General features: G+C 39.1%; 1 protein-coding gene across 1 annotated transcript in view; it reads right to left on the reverse strand.

Annotated features, from left to right (window-relative positions):
* LOC117882514 (fibronectin type-III domain-containing protein 3A-like) overlaps positions 1-23,910 on the reverse strand; it is a 47,206-nt gene that overhangs the window by 16,576 nt on the left and 6,720 nt on the right. Inside the window, exons 4-18 of the mRNA XM_034780856.1 lie at positions 19,460-19,688; positions 16,318-16,602; positions 12,512-12,570; positions 11,037-11,191; positions 10,715-10,774; positions 7,405-7,543; positions 6,105-6,158; positions 4,841-4,962; positions 4,582-4,756; positions 4,067-4,153; positions 3,671-3,809; positions 2,218-2,286; positions 1,818-1,936; positions 1,580-1,685; positions 762-937 (exon numbers count right to left, since the gene is read on the reverse strand). Coding sequence (XP_034636747.1) covers positions 762-937; positions 1,580-1,685; positions 1,818-1,936; positions 2,218-2,286; positions 3,671-3,809; positions 4,067-4,153; positions 4,582-4,756; positions 4,841-4,962; positions 6,105-6,158; positions 7,405-7,543; positions 10,715-10,774; positions 11,037-11,191; positions 12,512-12,570; positions 16,318-16,602; positions 19,460-19,688 — 1,974 coding nt within the window. The remainder of the gene's footprint in view (positions 1-761; positions 938-1,579; positions 1,686-1,817; positions 1,937-2,217; positions 2,287-3,670; positions 3,810-4,066; positions 4,154-4,581; positions 4,757-4,840; positions 4,963-6,104; positions 6,159-7,404; positions 7,544-10,714; positions 10,775-11,036; positions 11,192-12,511; positions 12,571-16,317; positions 16,603-19,459; positions 19,689-23,910) is intronic.

Here is a 23,910-nt window from a genome sequence, read left to right on the forward strand (position 1 = left end):
GTGGCAATGACACAAAAATAGGACAAATGCACATTTGCTCAGTGAGAAGTTGGAGAAAATAAGAGATGCCATTTTATTTTGATAGGTACTGTGATGCAAAATCTTAGTACTAACTTCACAACTCCTACTGGAGCTTTTTGGGCAGCTGCAACACAAAATGGTTGTATGCACACAGAACCTCCAAAGAACTCCCACTTGTATGGTTCTGCACACTGGCAAGCCTCTCAACTCCTCCCCCCAAAATCTTCCTTTCCTTGCAGTCACATCTTGCTTTCAAAAGCAAGTGGCATTGCTCCAGAGGCACTCTTCTGTGACAAACATTGCTCCCACCCCTACCTCCAACCCAGTATCGCTTGGAGGTATCCTCTCTGCCCAACACTACCACTACCCTACTCCTACCCTACCTATCACATACTGTACATTTAAAGTAATCTGCACAATCTAGATGGGACATAACAGAAAATGGGATCACTGGGACAAAACTCCAACTGCAAAATTAGAAGAAACTTGTTGAAGGCATAAAGGACAGTTGGGCTCCTAACTAGTCTTTGAGTCACTGATGATCTTGCACATAAATATCACTGTCTTCTCTTTGCCAGAAGGGCTTTTGCAAACTAGTCCTTCAATGGGACTAATATGGAAATCCACAGAGATGCTGCAAACAATACCACCAGGATCCTAACATATAGCCATCTTATTAGTGGTAGTACCTGTATAGTTACTTGCAAAACAAAAACTGATTATATAAAGAGATTGATTACCCCAGCTTTATTTCCTGCTCTTATCCAGAAGCAGTACATTCTCCCAGGAAGTAGATTGTTCACTGTGCATTCTGTCGTCAGACCCTGATACACTTGCCTGTGTTCATCTTGTTCAGAGTTTGCCATTTCAACTACATACTCTGTTACTTCTGAGCCCCCATCTGTGGAAGGGGGATCTATGAAATATAAAGTTGCATTAATACAAAACCCAAGTAATTATTTTCAGAAAACAGCTCTTATTTTAATAACTATTTCAAGACGGTCTGTATGAAACCATAAGTTAGATGAATTCTAAAAATAAATTTGTAGATATTTGGTTTCATCATCTATTTGAGCTGCAACAATTCACAAGCCTCTAATCCTTTTAAAAAACACATCTGTCTGTTAGTAAGAGATTCATATCAATCTTTTTGATCAGGCATTTATGCATATTATCTCTTACTTCTCCCCTTTACAGGGCTAAAAATAAAAAAACAACAACTTATTTTTGCTTTCAATTGCCAGTTACAAACGGGTAAAGGGTAAAGACCAACCATAGCATACTATTCCCTAGCTTCTGTGCTGGCTGCTCCTTAAAGTTCGGTTAGTAATATACCAACTGCCCCACAAGCTATGCACAGTATAACCGAAGAGCTGTGTATTACGGTTTTTACATTTTTTCCTCTTGACTGAGTTGAATTCCATAAGCTTTCAAGTTTTTGAATGAGTCTCCCGATATTTCAATTTTAGTTTTGTGGGATAATTTTTGTTTTTAGCCTTCTGTTTTTATAATGTTTAAAACCTGGAAAAGGTCTATCTACAGAAACACTGGTCCTTACCCCATTGTAGAGTTATTTCTCTGGGCTTAGCTTTGCTAACCAGGCATGGAGCACGGCAAGGTCCAGGAGGAACAGCTGATGTTTGTACCGCCAGAACATCAGAAGCCTAGGAAAGGATACATGTATTATTTGAAAGTTACAGCTGTGAAATACTGCACAACTTTCTTTTACTAACAGAGAAATAAAACTACTTTCAAGGCCTAATGTGTTTATTTTTTCAAGTGACTTCTTGGCTCACCGGGCTTTCACCTCCCTTACTGACACACGAAACTCTCAGTCTGTATGAAGTACCAGGCTTGAGATGATCACACACATGTTCTCTCATGCAACCACTATATACTACTTCCCAGTTAGTTCCTGCGGGAAAGGTAAAGAAGACCAATTTACAATCAATGGAGAAGGTTTTGCTACATTAAAACATTGAACTTTTCCCCATATACGTTAATTTAATGCGCACACATCACAGAATGAAAACTGAATCTTGGATTGGTTCCATTATGCATACAAACAGAATTTACCCTAACTACTACGCCTATAACAAAATGAACATTCTAATTGCTACAGTAATGACAATACATATTTACATGTAAATAGAAGTGAACAATAAATTGAACAAGGCCTTTACGATGATTGCTTACCAATTAAAGTTTCTGAAATTTCTAGAAAATACTTAGAAATGTCTGATCCTCCATTATCCTTTGGTGGATCTGAAAGATACATTTTAGTTACAATGAATTTCAAAAGTTTAGAAAAAACCTGAGATTTATGTATCATGTTGTAATCAACTATTTAGAACAATATTTTTCATTGTGGAATATACTCATATGGGAAGTTAAACTGGAATTGCAATAATACTGCAATAAAAGATGAAATATGAAAGTTTCATGTTCAGAAAGAGCATAAAATATAAGAGTGTTATGAGAATCTGTTTTTATGAAATATTATACACATTTTAAGACAGCAATAGAGTGGGTTGGGCTCCACAGTAAAAGTATGAGGAGACAGTAGGCCAGCTGCTAAAGTTCTGCTACTCTTTTTTGACTTGAATTATTTTATATTAAGACTAAGCTTTAATGTGTAAATTGCAATTTTTCTTGGAAGCCACACTCAAAGTTAAGAGTAGGGTAATCCAATAATCTCTCAGTTGGTAAATATATTCTGAAGAAATAGCTGATTAATACATCTTGAAAAGATATGGGATTAGGAGAAAAATTTGTATTTTTAAGGATATTACATTTAGGCTAAAAAAGTTTCTCTGAAGAAAAGAACTGCATGGAGACCGACTATAGTCTATTTTTAGACCAGTTCTCTATGTTATTTTAAATTTGTTTTACTGATAATTTATAGCAGGGGTAGGCAAACTTTTTGGCCTAAGGACCACATCTGGGTACGGAAAATGTATGGCGGGCCATGAATGCTCACGAAATTGGGGTTTGGGGTGTGGGCTCTGTCTGGGGGTGCGGGCTCTTGGGGTGGAGCCAGAAATGAGGAGTTCAGGGTGCGGGAGGGGATTCCAGGCTGGGGCAGGGGGTTGGAGTGCGAGGGGCCAAGGGGAGGGCTCTGGCTGGGGATGATGGGTTGGGGGTGCAGGAGGTTGCTCTGGGCTGGGATGGAGAGGGATCAGGGGTGCAGGCTCCAGGCGGCGCTTACCTCAAGCAGCTCCCAGCAGCAGTGGCATGTCCCCCCTCCAGCTCCTATGTGGAGACGCAGCCAGCCAGCTCTGCAGGCTGCCCTGTCTGCAGGTACCACCCCTGAAGCTCCCAGACAATGGGAGATGTGGGTCAGCACTTGGGGTGGGGGCAGCGTGTGGAGCCCCCTGGCTGCCCCTACATGTAGGAGCCAGAGGGGGGACATGCCGCTGCTTCCAGGAGCCGCGTGGAGCAGGGCAAATCCCCGATCCCACTCCCCAGCTGGAGCACTGGAGCAGGGCGAGCCCTGGACCCCGCTCCCTCTCAGGAGCTCAAGGGCTGGATTAAAACATCTGGAGGGCCAGATGCGGCCCCCAGACCGTAGTTTTCTCACCCCTGCCTTATAGGCTCATTTCTCTTCTGAGGAGCAAGGGAAGACAAAAATTAACACAAGTTCACTTACCCCATGTAACTTTCACATTGTGTGAATGGATCTTTCCCTTTACACTTGGTTTACTTGGTGGTCCAGGTTTATCAGGAATTGTGCTGTATTCTACTACCTCACTAGGGATACTTTTTCCTTCATTGTTGCAGGCAGAGAGCTGTTAAGAATGAATATAATACACTTATTGATTGCCATGGACAATATCAGGCTAATTTGCAAACAAAGATCAAAGAGAAAGGCAATTATTTTTAAAACATTTCTGACACCATAATAAAAATGTAATCCCACTGAAAAATTACTACTGCTAGGTTAGCCGGCTATTGTATGTGGTTAGGAAACAACATACAAGTGCTACTAGCAAATAGCTCCAGAAAAAAAAATAAAAGGAAATCATATACGTAATTTGGCACATACCCTAAACTTATAAGAAGTACTCCTCCTTAGATTTTTTAAAGTGCATGAGAGTTCTTCTCCGTTGTATTGTGGCTGAAAACCATAACCCTGTAAAGCACAGAAAATTAAGAACAGGCATACAGTCACTAACAACTCTCCTGGTAAAATGATAAGAGCAGCAATTGGTCTCCACAATTTCTCAAGCATTAAACCATTTGAAATCTCCTGGGACACTTCTAACCAAGTCTATATGGTTCTATACTATATAAAGTGTCTTTAATAAGGTGAATTACTTCATAAACAGAAGAGTATGGCAACTTCAGCAACTACTCTTGAATTTTTTTTTATCATTAGATAGTATAGGCCTTTACATACTTCAGCAAACATAAAAGCTGTTTTATTAATTATACAGTGTTTATGAACTGTTAATTTTAGTGCAATGTTTCATATTATTAAACTTGGGATAATCTTAATGAGTTATATTTACACCTGAAATTACAGACTATTCATCAAAACATTAAGAAAACCCAACTTACAGAATCTTCTTCTTCCATATCTAAAGTGTAAGTCAGAGAGTCATCTGAAGACATGCCATTAGGTGGGCTCCATTTTAATGATAACCATGTTACTCCTGCTTCAGTAAACTGAGGGGGCAGTGGTGGTGAAGGGACGATTCCTGCTGTATAATATGCCACTGTCTCACTAAATCCACTGAAAAGTTAAATTTAAAGGTTAGTAAAATTAGCTTGGGCTGTTGAGAAATTAAAATGAGAAAAAACAAACAACACATTTTACCTCATTCCGATGTCATTTTTAGCAGCTAATCTGAGCGAGTACTTTGTAGAAGGAGAAAGTTTGGTTAGTTTGTATTGCTTTAGATTCCCATAGTAGCATTCTTTGAAGGCTCCACTCTTTCCCTTTAAACAAATAAAATAAAGACAGACTTAAATAACTTTTACATAGGGACTATTTTTAAGGTTAAATTTAATCTCCTCCACTCTCCACCTTCCTCTCTTACTCCACTAATTCAAAATTTTAATAAAAGCATTAAACCTAAATATTACATGTGGACAGGTTGTGATCTTATCCAAGCTGTTTATTTTTTATATTAGACCACTTTTCAAATCAGAAGGCCAGTGGCCTGACATTTACAATGCTGGATACCAGCCAAACAGGGAAACCAATAACTTACAACTGAGGATATGTCACTAATGGGGGGAGGAGGGGAGACAGACTACAATATAACAGAATTCCTGGAGTGGAAGGATGGTCATTAGAGCTAGAAAGATGAACGCCTACTGGTAAGAGGGTTTGGAATGCAGAGAAAAATAACCTAAAGGATCACAAGAAGGGCTACTCAAAAATTTGAGACTTAGAACTGGTCTACACTTCAGTTAGGTCGACATAAACTGCAGCCTTCCTCCCGTTGATGTAATACTACACGGACATAACAACTCCACTTCCACCAGAGGTGTAAGGCTTATTTCAGTGTAGTTAGGGTGATGCAGTGTGTCTATGTTACTTACATAGGCTGTTGGCTGTCTTATCAATTACACAGCAGGAGCTGTTTCTAGTGTAGGACATAACCTTAGTTAAGGTAGCAATAAGCATCCAAACTCTCTTGGATACTTATGCAAACTAATATTAATCCTTTGACATTTTGTCCAGTCATTACAAAACTCATTTTTAGTAATAACTTCTCAAAGTTTTAAGTGACGTTTATGATTGTCTTCATGAAATGGACCCATCATGCTCTGTTCACTAATAATGGATATATTATGAACATTACTTGGGATGGCCAAAAAAAAAATAATCAAATACATCAAACAGTTTACAATTTAAATTACTCTTGAAATACAGTGTTAATGGAATCTCTGTTTGAAATAGCAGTAGTACTATAGATCAGGCCCAAGTTTTGTTTGTTATTTTAAAGATGGCTATACATTGATTGGCACAATAAAAAAGTGTGTATCTACTTAAGCAATATACATATTCACTCATATCTGCAAAGCATTCATGCTTGCAAGCAACTTTTCCATCATAAAAATAAAGGGCTTACCTCATCCCATTCTAAGAGAAAATTAGTTATTTTGGAACCATTATCATTTGAAGACTGAAATAAAGAAACAAACAAAAAGATCAGATCAAAGGTTTAAAAGTAGAGTTTCATTTTACACAGACATCTGGATGTTGAACTGAAAGATTTTAATACCGAGGATAGGGTTTCACACTGTGTTACTTAGACATAACTAAGTAAGGACAACACAAACTAATTTTAACTGTACAGTTCACACCAGTTTGATTTATGAACTCTATGTTTATACACTTTTGGATGTCTCATCTACTTGCATCATACCTTTTGTGTTACGGAGAAGGGGGCTGGCATTTGGTTTCTGCCACTCAATGTGACAGATATTAAAGCCCACAGGAATTGATGAAATTTGCACTAGCAGGACAACAGAGCCTCCCTGGAAGGACTACTGCTCTGCTAATGACTCCTGTCACATCACTACCCCTTCTGAGACATGAAGGTAGCAACACTGGGGCATGATGTCTCATGCTGGAACTCATGACCAAAACTGTGCTTATAAGCTGGACGACTTTTATGCATGCAGAGAGAGACCAAAACCAGAAGATAAGACTGGGCAGCAGGAGGAATGGTGCAAAAGAATCCTGAACTGGGCATTTGCTCATGCGATGACAGCATACGTAACTGCAATTGAGTAATGCACTTGTATGTTTTTGAAAATGGAGGTTGACAATGTATGTTTACTGAGTGTGAATCTACATTAACCAGAGAGCCATATGTAATTGCAAAGACATTGTTCAGTCAAGCACATGGGATAGTCTTACAAAACTCAACAGTCTAATAAACACAATGTATTGTAACATTTCTAGATAGCCTGGGGGACAGGGGGAGAGAGGAAGATCATGATGCATAAAGCAAACTAAAATAATAGATTCGACTTCAGCGTTATCTTCGACATTCTATGCTATTTAATCTACCACACTGGGATCCTAAGCATTAGAGGTGTTGATGCTCCCCTCTCTCACATGCCATCATTTCAGTAGAGAATTTTTCCAAATATTCTAGGTCATACACATGTATTTTTGCACTGACAAAAGACATGTATTTTATGCTGACAAAAGCATGCCAGCAACTCACATATTAATTGGATACAAAGGATATTGAATAAGTAACAGAAGAAAACAGGATGACCTGGAGATGGGGAAGTGATATTTCAGCTATATTGTAGAGTAACAATCTTCACTGAGCAACTTAAAATCCAACTTTAAAAAAAGAGAACTAGTACGTTTTGCTTTGTCAAGACTTTAAATATCCCTGCCAAGTTATTTACCTTCCACTGTAAACTCAAGCTGTTTTTCGTTCTGTTGATTAGTTTAGGTGCAGCTGGAGGGTCTGGTTCACAACTTTCTGTAGTAAAACTCACCAATTCGGAAACAGATTCTTTTATGGAACTGCTTGTTGCTGAAACTCTGAATGACAAAGGGCAATTAATGAAGTGTCCCAAGATTATCGCCACATGAATATTGTAAAATTTAGAACATGGAGCATCAGTTTGAGAACTACACTTGGAGGCAGAAGGTAGAGAAAAGAGAGAGTAGATGGCTTATTGTATTAGAAGTGTAATACAGAGCCTTTCTTCCCTAGACCACTGGTTCAAGTATAACTCACACTGTTAGCACTGTAATTGTCCAAGAGAGGCCTAATGAAGTGAGTTTATGATCTCATTCCAGGCCACAGTGGACTGGTATTCATAAACTCAATCACCACCACAAATGCCACTGTTGTTGGCAGTGTCAGGGAAATAAAGGCAAATTGGAAGAGCAGCATGGAGATGCTCACAATGCAGTTTCTTTGGATTTAACCATTTTGTGGACAGAGGAGCTCAGACTCGAGGGCTGTCAATGTGGCACTGTTCGTGAGCGCTACATTTAATGTTTTTAAATATGAAAAGCACTGACTAATCAATTCTAACTGTTGATGTTCCTCTGAATGAAACAATTCAGCATTTCTGGGGCTTACAGTTAACAAGCTTCATCTTTAATGCTAGAAGCAAAAGTCAATTTTATACCTGCTATAGACCTTTGAGAAAGGTAACCAACTTAATGTTAAACAATTTTCAAATGAATTCTGTTTTCAAGAAGCATATTTAACATGAGCCCAGTTGTCAGACTGTCAGGATGTCACCATTGTGACAAAGTAAATGATGAAACACATATGGGTCTCATGATCAAAACTATATTAAAGAATGTTACCAGATGGATGAGACAGTAGAAGAGGATTACTTTATATTCAAATATGCTAGAAGGCCTTGACACTCAAGGGTATAGAAAATGACTAAATTAAATTAAACTTTCAAATTATTCAGGTACAAGTCTTCCAGGTAAATTCTTATTATAAATATCTGCACAAACTACTACTTAAATGGAGGTTAACTTCTTTTGTATGGCTTGGATAGGTAGCAACAACTACAAATTTATATCTAAGTTTGATAGCCAGCACATTGCCATAGCACTGAGCTGGTGAATGTTCTTCGAGCTCCCGGCAGAAGAACGAAGGGGACATTCAGATATGATATGTTCTATCGTTTGTGCCTGGTGACCAGTCGCATATAGGTGTTTCCCTCATTTTCCACTCAAAGAGGGTTTGTCCACATCTCCCATGAGATGTCCAATGTGATTCAATTTGCACTAGTTTTTCCTGACATAAATCAAAACCCGGTGATTTCTCAACAGGATCGATGATGAGCTGTTTGTTTTGAGTGGTTGAAATGCTCCATGTGATTCTCCATTGAGCCTCAGCATCAAAGTTGGGTGTAAGGATCTTGATACGGTTCCAGAGGGTTACGGGATTTTAATCTCGTTTTTGGCGGGTTCTGCAGGTCATGGTGCAGTGGGATCCTCATATTTGCACTGACACGATTAAGAAACTGCGATGTCTGAGCAGCTCTTCTAATCTGCGGAAGCTGGATGTGCGATAGGACCGGGAGCCAGTCAACTGGAGTAAATTTGAGCGTCCCCGACATTATGGGCATAGCATTAAGTTGAGTGTCAAGGAGTTTAGTGTGACTGCCGACCTCTCAGTGAGCTTAACAACAATTATACTTCCTCAAACCGCCCTTTCCAGGACCAAAAAAGAACAGTTGGGCCAGTCCTCTGAATATACCAAATTAACATAGAAGGGATGTGCAGGGAAAAAGTGGATTACATCATGAGAACCCTCAAAGAGGATCACATTGACATTGTGGCCCTCCAAGAAACACACATGAAAGAAGATATAGATGCCGGACATTCAATCTATGGCTATACTAAAATCGCTGCTGTCAACCATCCAAAATATGGTGGTGGGGGGGGGAGGTTAACTAACCAATATATTTAGAACTGTAAGGGAAATAATTCAAGAACACTGTAGCTCACCTGAAAAATCAGAAAGACAAAGAATTCCGAGATAACACTACTCTTGAACAAGACTAGAAATTAAGTAAATACAGAACCAAGGCCCCATACCTATTTGGTCTTCTGACCACATCTACTTGTCTTCCACCATGTATGCATGTTTCATATTGCTTAGATCGGAGGTGGCTCTTGTGATCTATGCAGCACATTAGACCTGAACTATGCAGCAATACTGCACTGAATTATGCAGCACACTGGAAAACATTCTGCAATTTATAGGAGTGGCGTTTCTCCTGCAGTAGGATTTGAGAGTTGTCTTCTCCTGTATCCAACAAATATTGGAGTAGAGCCCTGTGTAGGATGATTTTTAATCCTGCTCCTGTCCTGCTCCCGCTATTATGGCAGCAGGTCCTGCAGGACCCATGGGATTCCAATCCCGCTGCAGGTCTCTACTTTAGTCCCGCACAGGATCCTATTGGAGCTCCCTTCTGCTGTTGGATGCCCCCAAACTCACTACTCTAGCCAGTCTCCTTTCTTGCATAATTAGGCACTGTAGGGGCAAGGATTTGTTTGCTCCGATGGGCATTAAGTGCTCTGGATGGCAGCTGCTGATTCTTGCAAGCCTCTTCTTCTCTCAATACTCCATTCTCTCTTCTGCCACTGAGGGGTCTGCTCTCCCACTACTCCAACAAGCCTCCGTTTCCCCTCCTCTAGTACTATTAACATTCCCTGGGGAGCAGTTTGGAAGCTTCCCCTCACCTCAACAGAGATTAGCTCAGAGACTCCTTCTGCTCCCCCTAGACATGTGAAAGACGGTCCAGGAGGGCTGCTAATAATACAAATTATTACCGATGATTATTCTTTTCTTTGCTGCTGTCCTTAGTCTAGAAGAATCTCCCTCTTCCTGATTCCTGCTCTACCCTTTAGAGCAGTAGCATGGAACTACCGGAAATCCACTTAACGCCTCCTTTTTTGCTAGAATCAGAGGAGACAGGCCGAGGAATAACGGTAGGCAAAAATGCTAACCAGCAAAAGGCGGGATATCTATCTATTTAGGCATTACAAATAGGACAATATTAGTACACAAGTGGAACAATAACAGTGCATGGACACAATCACATTTTACATCGAACCCTGGTAAATAGTTCATAATCCCATCCATCTCAAGAAGGAAGAAATCATATAATAATTCTAATTTAACACAATATTGGGTATTCCAATCCTGTTAGGGAATTTCCCAGTACATACCTGACATGGTAATCTGTTGCTGGTCTGAGTTCAGGAAGGGTAATTGTTGTTTCTTCTCCTCTGTAGGAACAAAGAGTGATAGCTCTCCCATGTACTTCAAAAACACAGGCTTATTGCAAAATAAAACTATATAATGTACATTTAGTGTCAAAGTGTCCATTATCCCCTTTATACATAATGCCTATTGATATTACTTAAAATTATTTGCATGTGAAAAAAGTAGGTCTGCAAGACACCATACACCTCATGATAAAAACACTGCTGATCTATGTCAGTGTATTTGAACATATGTATTGTGCTTAAATTAAGAAACCAGACTTACATATAGACAGATTTAAATTTTCCATTTTTACCGCTGTTGGATACTGCTACTTCAAATATAAATGTTGCTGGAGTGAGACTCTGACTTTCTCCAATCTGCGAACTAACTGGGAGATTCCAGGACAGAACTGCTGATCTTGCTTGTATATCAGAAACCTTTAAAAACCATAAATAATGCAAATAGGTTTGTTTGCTATAATAAAGGTACATTAGTCATTAACATGGTACTTGCCCATTTGCCCACTAAGTTTCTCACTGGAGGAATTCTTTACTTTTAGTTAGTGGAAGTGCTGGGTCTTTTTTAAGTTAGGACTTTACTGAGTTTTAATTTCAATTTTAACTATTAATCATTCTAGGGTGTTCATATCAAGGGCACTATATAAAATAGAACAGACCATAGGCATATTTAAACAGTCTTGGGGCGTGAAATGAAGTTTCTATTTCACTTGCAGTGTTTGCACTAACTACTTAGGCCAAAGTTTTCAGATTTGGTACCCTAAACTAAATAAATAAAAATAAAATTAGGCAGCCAGATGTGTGTTTACGCACAAACAAATGGCTCCATTTTCTAGCTGAGTACTCTCAGTTCCCACTAACTACAGCACCTCTGAAAATTTGACCACTCTAGATTTTTCAGTACAGATTTTTTTAAGGTGCTCAAATCTAAAAGATTTGGTCCAAGTACTAAAAAGCCTTTTCTGCCATTTGGTTTTAGTTCTTCATAGCACTCTGAATTTCCTCCAAAATAAAGTTTGTACAGCTTTTTCTGGCACTAAACTCACAGGGTATCAGTGGCAGCAAAATAGCAACATTACCATAACATAATGAACAGCAGGAAAGCTGGAGCAAAAGAATGCAGCTTGCACTCTGTACGATTGATGCACAAAAGGAGTTACGTGTACCTGACTGCAATTTTAGCCTATAATCTATTTAAAATATCACCATAAGATTCCAAGATCCCAAACAGTCTGAAAATACTCAAATCTATGCTCCAATTTGATTTTAAATAAAGCAGAAAATGATGCACTACTTTTTGTAAGTATCTCTTTATTCTTTAATACTTTGCACTCAACTGAGCTGAGTCCAAAACCCAGTGAAGTCAGTGGACAGATTGCATCAGACCCAGAATGCTTTTCATCACAGGATCTCAAAGCATTTACAAACATTAAATAACCTCAGAGGCAGATATTATCCCCATTTTACAGAGTGGGAAATTGAGGCACTCAGAGATTAAGTAACTTGCTCCAGCTGTCTCAGCAAGTGAGTGGCAGAGTTGGGCACGGAAAACAGAGCTCCTGATGCTTGCCCTCAAGCGCCGACCACTAAAGCATGTACTTTCAATTTACAACACTGAAAGCATTTCAAATAAAAGATCATTGAAGAAAATGCTTTTATACTGTTTGTAATATTTGTGATTTATCAAGAGAAAGTATACAACCAGGGGATTATACATAACATTTCGAAGACAATACTTACTACAGGTTTACCAATGCTTACGTGGAGATTGTACAACTTTTTGGATTCTGTGTCAGACTCTGAAAAGCCAAATGTAAAACTTCATTACAATTAAAAAAAAAAATAAAAATAAACCCCCGCCCCCTCAAACCAGCAGATAAGAAATGCTTATCTAAGTGCAACCACAAGATGGAGTTAGCTTCATTAAGAGATTAACAATAGTATATATTATGTAAAGTTCATTTCCCGTATTTGTTTTGGCTGTGTGATTTGTGGAATTGTCCAAAACTAACAGCGTTACACAAACCCCGTTTAGTACATCCTGCACAAAGGCTATATTTCCCTAATCTGAACGAATCTTTACTTTGATTGAACAAAAATCTTTATATAAAAATGAAAGATGTTAAAAATTGACAACATGATTTTGTCTTGGCTGCTGTACATGCTGGTGATGTAGTTAATGCTGCATTTCCTTTGTAAACTAAATTTCTCCATGGACATGAATCTGGAAGATGCATTTGAGATTTTTAAATTACATACTAAAAATACATACAGCAGAACACATTTCCACCCAGAGTTGTTATAGTCAGTCATATGCTTGTGAAAAATATTTCATTTAAAACATGTATTTAATGGAAGCCTATACATTCAAGAGTTCAGACTGAAATTGCATCCTTAAAGGAAAACTGAAATGTTTTTAAAAGATAAAAATGTAACCACTTTTTGCAAGGCCAAATCTTTAACAAAACATATGTTTAGACATACCAGTGAAAGTTAGTTCCTCCTTTACTTATCCTGCCAAGACCCAAATTCTGATTTCTGTTTTACTCTACTACTGAAGTGCTAAGTTTGTCATCTACAACAGAGAAACAGACCTCGGAGTATTGCAATTTGAATCCTAATAGGCAAAGTCTTTCACTTTAAAAAACCTGTATATTTTTATTACAAGCCTACACACGCATTCCTTTAATGAATTGGGATCACAAATCATTTACATTTCATTCCTTCCTTCAAACTAGTGTGATAGACCAAGATACACTAGTATCTCAAGTGCTCAGACAGAAGGCAGAAAGCTGATTTTGCAGTTGCATAATTTTTTTAAAAACTGGCACTTAGTCCATCATTGTGCTCAAAGGAGTATTTGAAAACATTTAAAGAGACTGAGTAATTTCATTTTAAAATGCTGTTTACTGCTCAGACAAACTTTTCAATTGAAATTTCCTGAAGACTTAAAACCGAGAGTCACATGAAACACTAAAATGAGAAAGATTTCCGATTCTGTTACGCATATTTATGGTACACCCCAACATGGAATACTGTTTTGAGTTCTGGTAACACTATCTCAGGAAAGATATGGCAGTAACAAAAGAAAGTTCAATGAAGGGAGATAAAATAGAGGCACAGAGGCACTTCCATATAAAAAAAATGAAAAGAGTGAGACTGTTTAGTTGAGATGAGAGGAGATGAGATGAGAACATGGTAGAGGCATAAATCTATTGACTGGTATGCAAAAGGTAAGTAAAACACTCATGTTTATCTTCTCTCATAATACAAGAGCAAGGGGACACAATGAAATTGAAAGGCAACAAATGAGAAGCAATACTTTACACAATGACCAATTACCCTGTGAAACTTTGTCACAAGATGAAGGACAAGAGTTTAGCAGATTCCAAACGAGAATTAGAATTTACCTGCCTAGTGGGAATATATCCACATTTACATAAGACAATTTTAAAAGTTAGGGAAAAGAAATCTCCATGTTTCAAGGCATTAACAAACCAGTAGCTGAAGGGTTTGAACAAACTTTTTCTATGGATAAGTCATTCCGTAAATGAACTATGCAGTTTTGAGTACCTTTCTCTGAAGTGGCTAGTATTGGCAGTATACCAGACTAGAAGGGCCACTGGTCTGATCTGGTATGGCAGTTCTATGTTGCTATCCAAAGGAGCAAGATTAACAACTGAGAAACAATACAGCCTATCACGAAACTAGCACACAAATTAGAAGCTTGAGAACAGCCAAATATCCTGCAGAAGCAAGCACCCCTAAATAGTAGTAACAGGAATTTTCCAAATACATGGCTAAGAGATGCACATTCTAAATCAGCAATCGTTGCAAGCGATAAAGAGTGAATTTCTCACAACACATTTCAAAATTATGTAATCAAATGGTTAATTTTTTTCAAACCCATGTATAAACTATGAAAGGATATCTGTAGCAAAAGTGATGAACAAAACATTAGGAAAAAAGTTTGAACTTGATGAGTTTTTTCTTTATGATATATAAAGCCTGAAAGGATTTTTGTTTTCAAGCAAAAAATGATTTTCTGGGTTTATATTAGAAATTGAGGTCTTGTCTGCTCTGGAAGACAGTGATGATGTATGGAAAACTAGCAAAAAATCACATCAGTCTCTCTCAAAGTTGAGCAACTGACAAAACAGATTTTTAGTCAGGGGGTACAAACTGTTTTAATACCACTTGAATTTCAATGACTAACTGAAATTTTGGAAAAAGAATCTTTGCGGAAGATTCAACACTCTTCCATTTCAATTAAGTCGTTTGAGGTTCTAATAAATATGCTTCCAGATTCTCCCAAGAGGTACTCCAGTGCAAAACCATGGAACACCAGACTTGATATTCCCAATATCTCTAAACTAAAAAAATCTAAAAAAAACAATTGAAAACCTTTCAGGCCTTCTCTATAAATCCTAAAAAGGTAAAGAAAAAAATAAAATAAAAAGACTTAAATTAGGTAACTGTAAGAGACCTTACTCCTGGGGGAATTCTGCACCAAAAAATATAAAATTCTGCATATTTTAAAATTTGTCAAAATAACACAATATAATCATGCCAGTTTCAATTATTTTGGTAGTTTATTTCAAAATACCTGTCAGCAAGTATGTCTGTAACAATGCAGACAACAAAAAAGACTCAGGAATTTTTTTTTTTTTTTTGGACAGATTCCTTACTGGGCATTTTGATACAGAACTCTGAGTAATAATTAATTTAAACTACAATACAGAAATGTATTTCCTGCATCCCTCAGAAGCAGTGGGGAAGTCAGGGGTAACGGAGAAACTGAGGGAGAGGAAGTAATTGCTGGGCAGGAGCCTGTGTATGAACTAGGAGTGCTACTGCGTGTGGGTGGGAAAAGTATGGAACAGGGTTTTTTGGAGAAGGGGAAGGAAGGGAGGGATTGTTAGGGAACCACCCCCATGCAGACCTTGGCTGAGCTCTAGTCTCTCCCATTCAGTCAGGCACATCTGCCCCATCCCCGAGTGTCCCTGCACTCCTCTCCTCCATCCCCATGTGTCCCTGAAACCCTACTCAGCCACTTCTCCCCCATTCCCATGTGTCCCCGCACCCCCATTCCCATTGAACCCTGGGATCACCCCACTAGCTCCTGTGCCCCTGCCCCAGTCTGTCATCCCCCCGACTAACCTCTCTGAACCCCAGTCTGCTTGACTCTCCAGCAGCCCTGTGTGCTCCACTCTGTCTGTCCCCTCATATCCCAAGCCACCTCACCTGGCCACACGAGCAGGGCACTGTGAGGAAGACAGCCTCTCCCCTGCCCTCTCTGCAGCTGGCTGAGCCAGCTGCCCTCTCTTCTGGCACTACAAAAGCCCCTGGTGGGTGAAAGGTGTAATTGCAGTGCCTTCCTGGAAGAATGTATTTTCTTTGGGGAAAAATTTCTGTGCAGGACATGAATTCTGTGCACGTGCAGTGGTGTACAATTCCCCCTCATTCCCCAGGAGTAAGACCTGTAAGATACTTTAGGTATTTCTGTCAAAAAGTGTACATGACAAAAGTAGCCAGCTACTACTTACCTCCCATTTCTGAATCTGCTGGTGGGCTTGCTCTTGTTTTTCCTATTTGTTTTTGCTTTATTAGCCCACATGCTGCTTGCTGTCCCTTTCCATTTCCATATCCATTCTGAACATTTGTATTGGAAGAATTGTGAACTCTATGCGGTGAAGAAGGAGGGCTGTTAAGTTTATTATTAGTATGCCCACTAGCTTGTTTCTCCTTAAGTCTTTTCTTCAGATGTTCTTGCATTTTGACAGTCCTTTCATCTCGCTGAATAAAATTTGTCCTTCCATGGGAACGAGATTCTAAAAGACAACAACATTTGTATGTTTTATTCAGTACAATTTACTTAGCTGGCAATTGAGAAACACTCTGGAAGTTATTTTTTTTAACTGCAACATAGCCAGGCGTTGAAAAATCTTGCAAATTCAAAGTAAGTGTAAAGTGCAATGCTATCTAACTGAGTCTGTAGGAGGACAGATCTGCTGCTGCTCATAGCTGTGACAAACTGCACCCAAGTGAAGACCAAAGTCTTGACAATTTTCACACTGTTACTCAGATGGGTGTGGGCACCAGAGGAACTGATAAGAATTTCACGCTGACGACTGGCAGGGGCTTCCTATAGTTTCAGGCAATACACTCCGTGTTTTAGGATCATTTGTGTCTAAATAACAGAGGTAGTGTAAAAGTAGGCAGCTCAAAGTTTATTTTGGTTTTATACTACAGTAGAACATCAGAGTTATGAACACCTCAGGAATGGAGGTTGTTTGTAACTCTGAAATGTTTGCAACGCTGAACAAAACGTTAGTTATGGTTGTTCTTTCAAAAGTTCACATCTGAACATTGACTTAATACAGCTTTGAAACTTTACTAGGATGAAGAAAAATGCTGGTTTCCCTTTATTTTTTTGGTAGTTTACGTTTAATACAATACTGTACTGTATTTGCCTTTTTGGGATCTCAGCTGCTGCCTGATTGTGTATTTCCGGTTCCAAATGAGGTGTGTGGCTGACTGGTAAGTTCATAATTCTGCTGTTCATAATGCTGAGGTTCTACTGTATTGCTAATTTTGCTCATATTTGTTTTAATGTAGCCCTTGCCTTTAATTTATGCCCATTTACCTTTCTCGTTGTATTTAATCCATACCCAGTGAGTTACAGTTATGAACCATAACATTTTTACTATTTTTAAATCCTCTTTCAGCTTTTTAAAACTTTTCCTATTTTCTCTGTTTTTAATCCTTCATATTTCCAATAGTTAAATCTTTCCTTTTTGCTAGTCTTTACCTAATATCCCCTACCTCCAAAACTATGCCTCTTGATTAGAGCTGTCCTCCTTCCTATGACATAGCAGTGCAAACAGCAGAAGTAACATTTTCAAGATTAAGAATCCTAAGGGACTTAATCATTTTTGAAAATCAGATTTAGGTGTTTTTTTAAAAATTTTCCCTAGGCTTTTCTCCCCAAGAAGTTGCCACCACCACTATCAATGATCAAGCTCCCCACACATTATGACAGTGGGACTCTTGCATAGCCCCATCTTGTTAAATATCCTCTTTTCTATTATTGCTCATAAAAGGAGAGCTATGTAAACCTGCTATGTTACAAAAGGTTATGTCAGTAGGCTCTTTAACTGAGTGTCATCACAAGTAACTTTTCAATGTGTATAGCTACTCCCGCCACGCTCAACTTGGAGGACCAGTTGTGTGTGCCAAGGTTTTTTAATTTTTTTATTTAAGCCATACCTGACTTTGTTAAGAAAAAAAAAAATCACTGAATAAAATCTTCCCATAACATAAAAGCAGTTGAAAATTTCCTCAAACTTCCCAAAAAAATTCACCTTTGGGCTGAGACCAAGTATGAAGAGTTTCAACATCAGCAGAAACTTTTTCAGAAAGTTAGAAGCAATTTCTAAAATGGTATCATTGAATCTGCAGTAGCGAAGACTAAGATTTAAAGGTATTAAAGATATTAAATCTAAAATATAAGACATTAGAAATTTTACTTACCGTAGAATTTTTCTACATTGCTATCCACCCGAAAGACAGAATTAAAATACATTTAGTTTACTCTGTGAGCCTGCACATCCATAACACCTTTCATTTGAGGATTTCCAAACACTTTAATGAATTTAGGCATACAACATCCCTCCAAGGCAAATATTTCCCCCACTTACAAATAGAGAAACTAAGGTTTGAAGAGGCTACGGCCTGCACCCATAAAGCTTGAGCTAGGCACCTAGGTTCCCTATACTATGAAGGGGGAAGAGACAGGCACCTAAGAACGGGATCCACAAAAGCCAGCACGCTAGGCAGAGGGCAACCTAAGCTAGCCATTCAGAAATTCTTACCAAGAGAGATGTTTCTTAAGCACTGCCCTCTCATGGAGTTCAGTACCCTTAGCCTAGGCTGCAGGGAGGCGCCTACCTCTCCTTAGAAACCACAGCCAGGAACCCCTGTCCTGGAGCCAGACTGCTTAGGCTCCTGCCTAACACCACAAAATGGCCAGGTGGGGAGGGACACCTGCTTATAACCCAAGGGTTAGGGTACTCACCTGGGATGTGGGAGACCCTGGTTCAATTACCCCTTCTGCCTGAAGGGAAGGGATTTCCCACCTGTCAAGCCATTGCCCTAACCACTGGACTATAGAGTGATTCTCTTGCTGTATCTGGCCCAATTAATATTTGATTATTTTAATTAAATTGGAATGGCTTTAACATTAGAATATCCCATAATCTCTCAAAATCCCCCCCAGCCATTGTGTGTGGAGTTAGGTCAGAGCACCCTTACTGGATCAAGTCCTGCAGGCTTACTTCTCTCTCCCCGGTTTAAGGATTGCTCTAGGACTTTGGTGTGAGACAGGCATCCAGATGTCTGCCTGAGGCAGCAGTGTGCTTGCCCAGAGGAAAAAAGTTAGGTAACCAGGGAACTTCTACAGTGGAAGTGTAGGTTCTGAGCTTGGACACCTACAGGGCTAGGCGACAGCTGAGTGAGGGTTTTGTACATTGCATTGGTACCTAAATCTGGGCTTGAGGTGCCTAAGTCCCTTTGTGGTTTTAGCGCTAAGTGACTTATCCAAGGTCACACAGTAAGTTTGACAGAGTGGCAAACAGAACGCAGGTTATGCCTCTTTGTCAGTGAAAGCACAGTATTAGCAAGTCTTACCTTGTTCTTGATAAACATGTGTTGGTGGAGGAGGCTGGTGAATGAACTGCGGTGGCATTTCTCCTGTCCCTGGAACTGGAGAGTACACTGGATGAGGTGGGTGAGGAAGCAAAGCAGGGTGAGGATGCATGTAATGTGGCACATGTGGTGGAGGGGGATGCATGGAAGGATGGAATTCAGACGAATGTGGTAATACCACCACCTTACGAACTCCATTTTCTTCTACCATCTGTGATACAATGTAAAATACAGAAAAAGTCAGTAAAATTTTTTTTGTATAATCTACATTCCTTAACGTTTAAGGTTAGATTCTAGCTTAAAATAATTGATACTCAGAACCAGATACTTGTATTGCTTTGGGAGAAAAATCCCCACTGTGATGGGCCTCAATAAATTCAAACTCTTCTGCAAGAAGTCCCAAATTTCTGAGTGCGCCCATTTAAAAAAAAAAAAAAAAAGCTGAGTCTGGCAGAGAAGTAAGTAACCCAGAAAATATCCACAACATATTCCTGGTTACAAGTAAACTTGAACTGACCGTAAGTGCCATCCCTACTTCTTTCAACAACTATGCCGAAAGTGACATATGACCTGCCTTAGGTCTTGTCTAGACTAGGATAAAGAGATATGATAGCACTTTAACTAACATAAAACTAACTAATGGTGTAGACAATGCAGCATATACTTTAACATATGTTAATCTGGTTGATCTGAAATCTTGGCTCCCCTTAGAATCTAATTTGTCTGGCTTAGCACATGCTGAAGTACATATACTGCCTTGCCTATGCCACACTTAAAATGTGCATGTGTTAGTTAACACACCATTGAATGCTAATTTAGGCCAGAATTTGGGATGAAACAAGGATTTTAGGAGAGCACATATATAAGCAGGAACAGAAAGAAGGACTCAAAGGACTATATCAGACAACTAGAACCAACTGTGAAATAAGCAATGCCCTATCCTGCTGGATCTTCAGGCCATCTGCCAGGGTACATCTACACTACAGGGGGGAGTCGATTTAAGATACGCAAATTCAGCTACGTGAATAGCGTAGCTGAATTCGACGTATCGCAGCCGACTTACCCCGCTGTGAGGACGGCGGCAAAATCGACTTCTGCGGCTTTCTGTCGACGGCGCTTACTCCCACCTCCGCTGGTGGAGTAAGAGCGCCAATTCGGGGATCGATTGTCACATCCCAACGGGACGCGATAAATCGATCCCCGAGAGGTCGATTTCTACCCGCCGATTCAGGCGAGTAGTGTAGACCTAGCCCCAGAGGCAAGCATAGGCTAAAATTTGGGATTTATCCACAGGGAAAGATCCTAGCTGATAATGGATGCGGAACACCTACAGCCTTCCTGTGGTACCTGGAGGTAAATGAATCCAGTATCTCTTAGGTTTGGTCCACACTGGGGAGGGGGATTGATCTAGGAAATGCAACTTCAGCTACGAGAACAGCATAGCTGAAGTCGACGTTTCCTAGATCGAATTAAGTTTACTTACTGCGGGTCCACGTGGCTCAGGCAAGCTCCCCCGTCGACAGCGCTTCCTCCTCTCGGCGAGTAGGAGTTCCGCAGTCGACGGGGCAGCGCTTCTGGGATCAATTTATCGCATCCAGATGAGACACGATAAATTAATCCCAGAAGATCGATCTCTATCCACCGAATCAGGCGGGTAGGGTAGACCAAGCCTTAGACTCCACGGAAATATTATCCAAGGGACTAAACTTTTCAGTATCCACTCTTCTGGTTGGTCCAAAGGCCTCTGGAATTATTACTGTCACAAGAATTGTAAAGTTCTTTTCCCACCATCAAAAACAAGATATCACTGATTCTAGATTAAGATTGCATCTAGTCAAAAGTTAAAGGGATAATGACGTGTGTCTCCTGAAACCCCACTCAAGTCAAAGAACAATCAACTACCTTCCTTTCCCCTCTTTCCCCACTAGCTGCTGAGTGATATGACAGAAGAGACACTAGATGACAGAATACATGTTCTGATGAAAGAGGCAAAACAGGTACTTGAGAAGTAACCAGAATTCAGTAGAATAAGCAGAGGACTTAAACTGGTTTAAAATTAAATTTGTCTGTAACCTCATCCCCTCTGACTGCCACCTCCAATCATTGTTACACATCAAAAATTTAGATTACAAAACACTGGTGCTATGAAATAATAATGTATTGATTATCAATGGACGCAAGGAGAAAAGCCCACACGAGACGTACACTGGCAAAGACAAAATAGAGACATTAACGGATTTGCTTCTTATATACAGTCCTCAAAGTAAATCATACAAAATTAACACCTCTTTTAAAACACCAATAATTTCTAACTAAACCATATTACTAGAAGTATGTAACACTCATGCACTTGTAGACATTTGCACATTACATATTAATCTACAGAACTCAATGTGCTAGTTTGTAAACCTCTCTCAAATTCTAAGCCCTGCACAAAATTAAATTAAGTTGCTCCTTTTAACACCTTTAATGCTTGAGAAGGAATTAAATACATCAATATTACTGTAAAAAATTTTATACGGTTAAAGCAGTTTCACAAAGAGGACCGTATGTTTTATCTTGCTAATTCTATCAAGATCCTCTACTAGAAGGGCTGGCTATAAGAAGCCATCATAGCATTTCATAGTTAGCTAAGCAGAAATTGTGGCTGTAGATTTGTTACTTATGCCAAAAATATTTTGAAAGGTTCCTCAGTAAAAGATAAAGCAAACTGACCAAGTAAAAGAAAAGTATTTTTTCAAGAGAACAAGAATGTGTCAACTCATGGATTATTACGACAAAAGTCTGCTGTGATGTGACCCCTAAATCAGTTGTAATTATATTGCCATTTGATTATTAGGATTTTTTGGAAAAAATATAGATTACCTTCTTCAATTTAAAAGAACATAATGAAAAAAACTTGTCTTTTGTGTATTGAATTTTTGTTTTAAAAATTCTCTCTAGAAATAAGTTTTCTACATCAATGAACTAAGTATATTCACTAAAGCTAAATAAATCTAAAAGTCATGGCAAAGTTTCATGGATCCATTGAACCTAATTAGGAAAACACTCAGTTTGACAAAGGAGATTAATGGATACAATAAGGGTTTCAGCTACAATTTTATAGTTTGGTGTTGATACATGTCAAGGCCTATTATTCCAGTATTTCATTCTACTAATGTAGAGACCAACATTACCACCAGGTGTTTACTCTCGTACATCTTTGAGAACTGAAAGTTGAGCCCTCATTTTTACTGGGCTGAGAAAAAGGTTTTAAAACCCCCAATTTTGTTTTAAATTTGGTTTCTACCATTCTTTAGGCCTTCCACGGTGGCCACCCAAATCAGCTTAGCTGGACAGTATTTAAATACTATTTCCACAACATTCACACTCCACTAGGGTCAAGGCATCAGCTCCTAGACTATAGAGAACTTTTTAATCTCAGACATTACTTTTTGGTCCAAATATACTAATTTAATGACACTAAACAAGGAATTTTAGTTCTGAAAGATTTAGAATAATGAACATTCACCAGATTTTTTTTTTAATCAATCATCACCATCAGTAAAGTTTTGGGTCTCAGCAAACAGAATCCTCTTTACATCTGATAATTTTTGCTAAAGTGTAACTATTATATTGAAGTGTTAAGAGGATAACTGTTGATAAAGAGAAAGATTTTGAAATCCTTTGAGAGTTACTATAAAAGTGCAGAAAACAACCTGAGAAGATCTAGGGAGTATTTACATTGGCCAGGAAAAGAAAAACAAAAACAAAAAAACCCCCCACAAGGATGAGAGGATGACATTATATCTGACTGATATAAAAAGATAATATAGGAGATAGAAGTCTCATTTATCCGCACTATGGTTAGCTCAAGTTTAAATATTAGTGCTGCAAACAAAGTGCTTCAGCTATATTCCAGAGGGATCCCCTCAAGGAAAAACAGAGCATGTTTATTAAGTCTTTTGACTCTTTGTAGTCTAGTGCCTATTGTGATTGTTTACATCACCTGGAAATCTATTACCACCTAGAACTAGGACTGAAGCAGACTCATGGCATGGGGTCAAATAGGCCTAGTAGAACTAAAAGAACCTCCTCATAACAATGGACAGATCCCATATCGCAATCATTCTACATGGTTGCAGTTTTTGTCAGAGTCAGTCACAAGATAGTACTGACCTGCTTACATCACTTAGCTGAACTAGACAATTGCAGTACAATTGTTTTGATAATTCCTTTCCAGACAGACCCATAGAACTGATGGGAAACTACTTGCTCTCCAAAGCCCTCACTAGTGTAATCCCAGAGCGAGCTATCTTGTCCTATATAAGAGCTCTTGGAGAGGTGGTAAGCAACATGCAGGGCCGGCACCAGGCACCCAAGCACATGCCTGGGGCGGCACCTGGTAAGGGGCGGCGGGGGGAGCGCGACGTGGCATTCCGCGGGGGGGGGGG

This window comes from Trachemys scripta, chromosome 9 (assembly GCF_013100865.1).
Source record: "Trachemys scripta elegans isolate TJP31775 chromosome 9, CAS_Tse_1.0, whole genome shotgun sequence".
Lineage (NCBI taxonomy): Eukaryota > Metazoa > Chordata > Testudines > Emydidae > Trachemys > Trachemys scripta.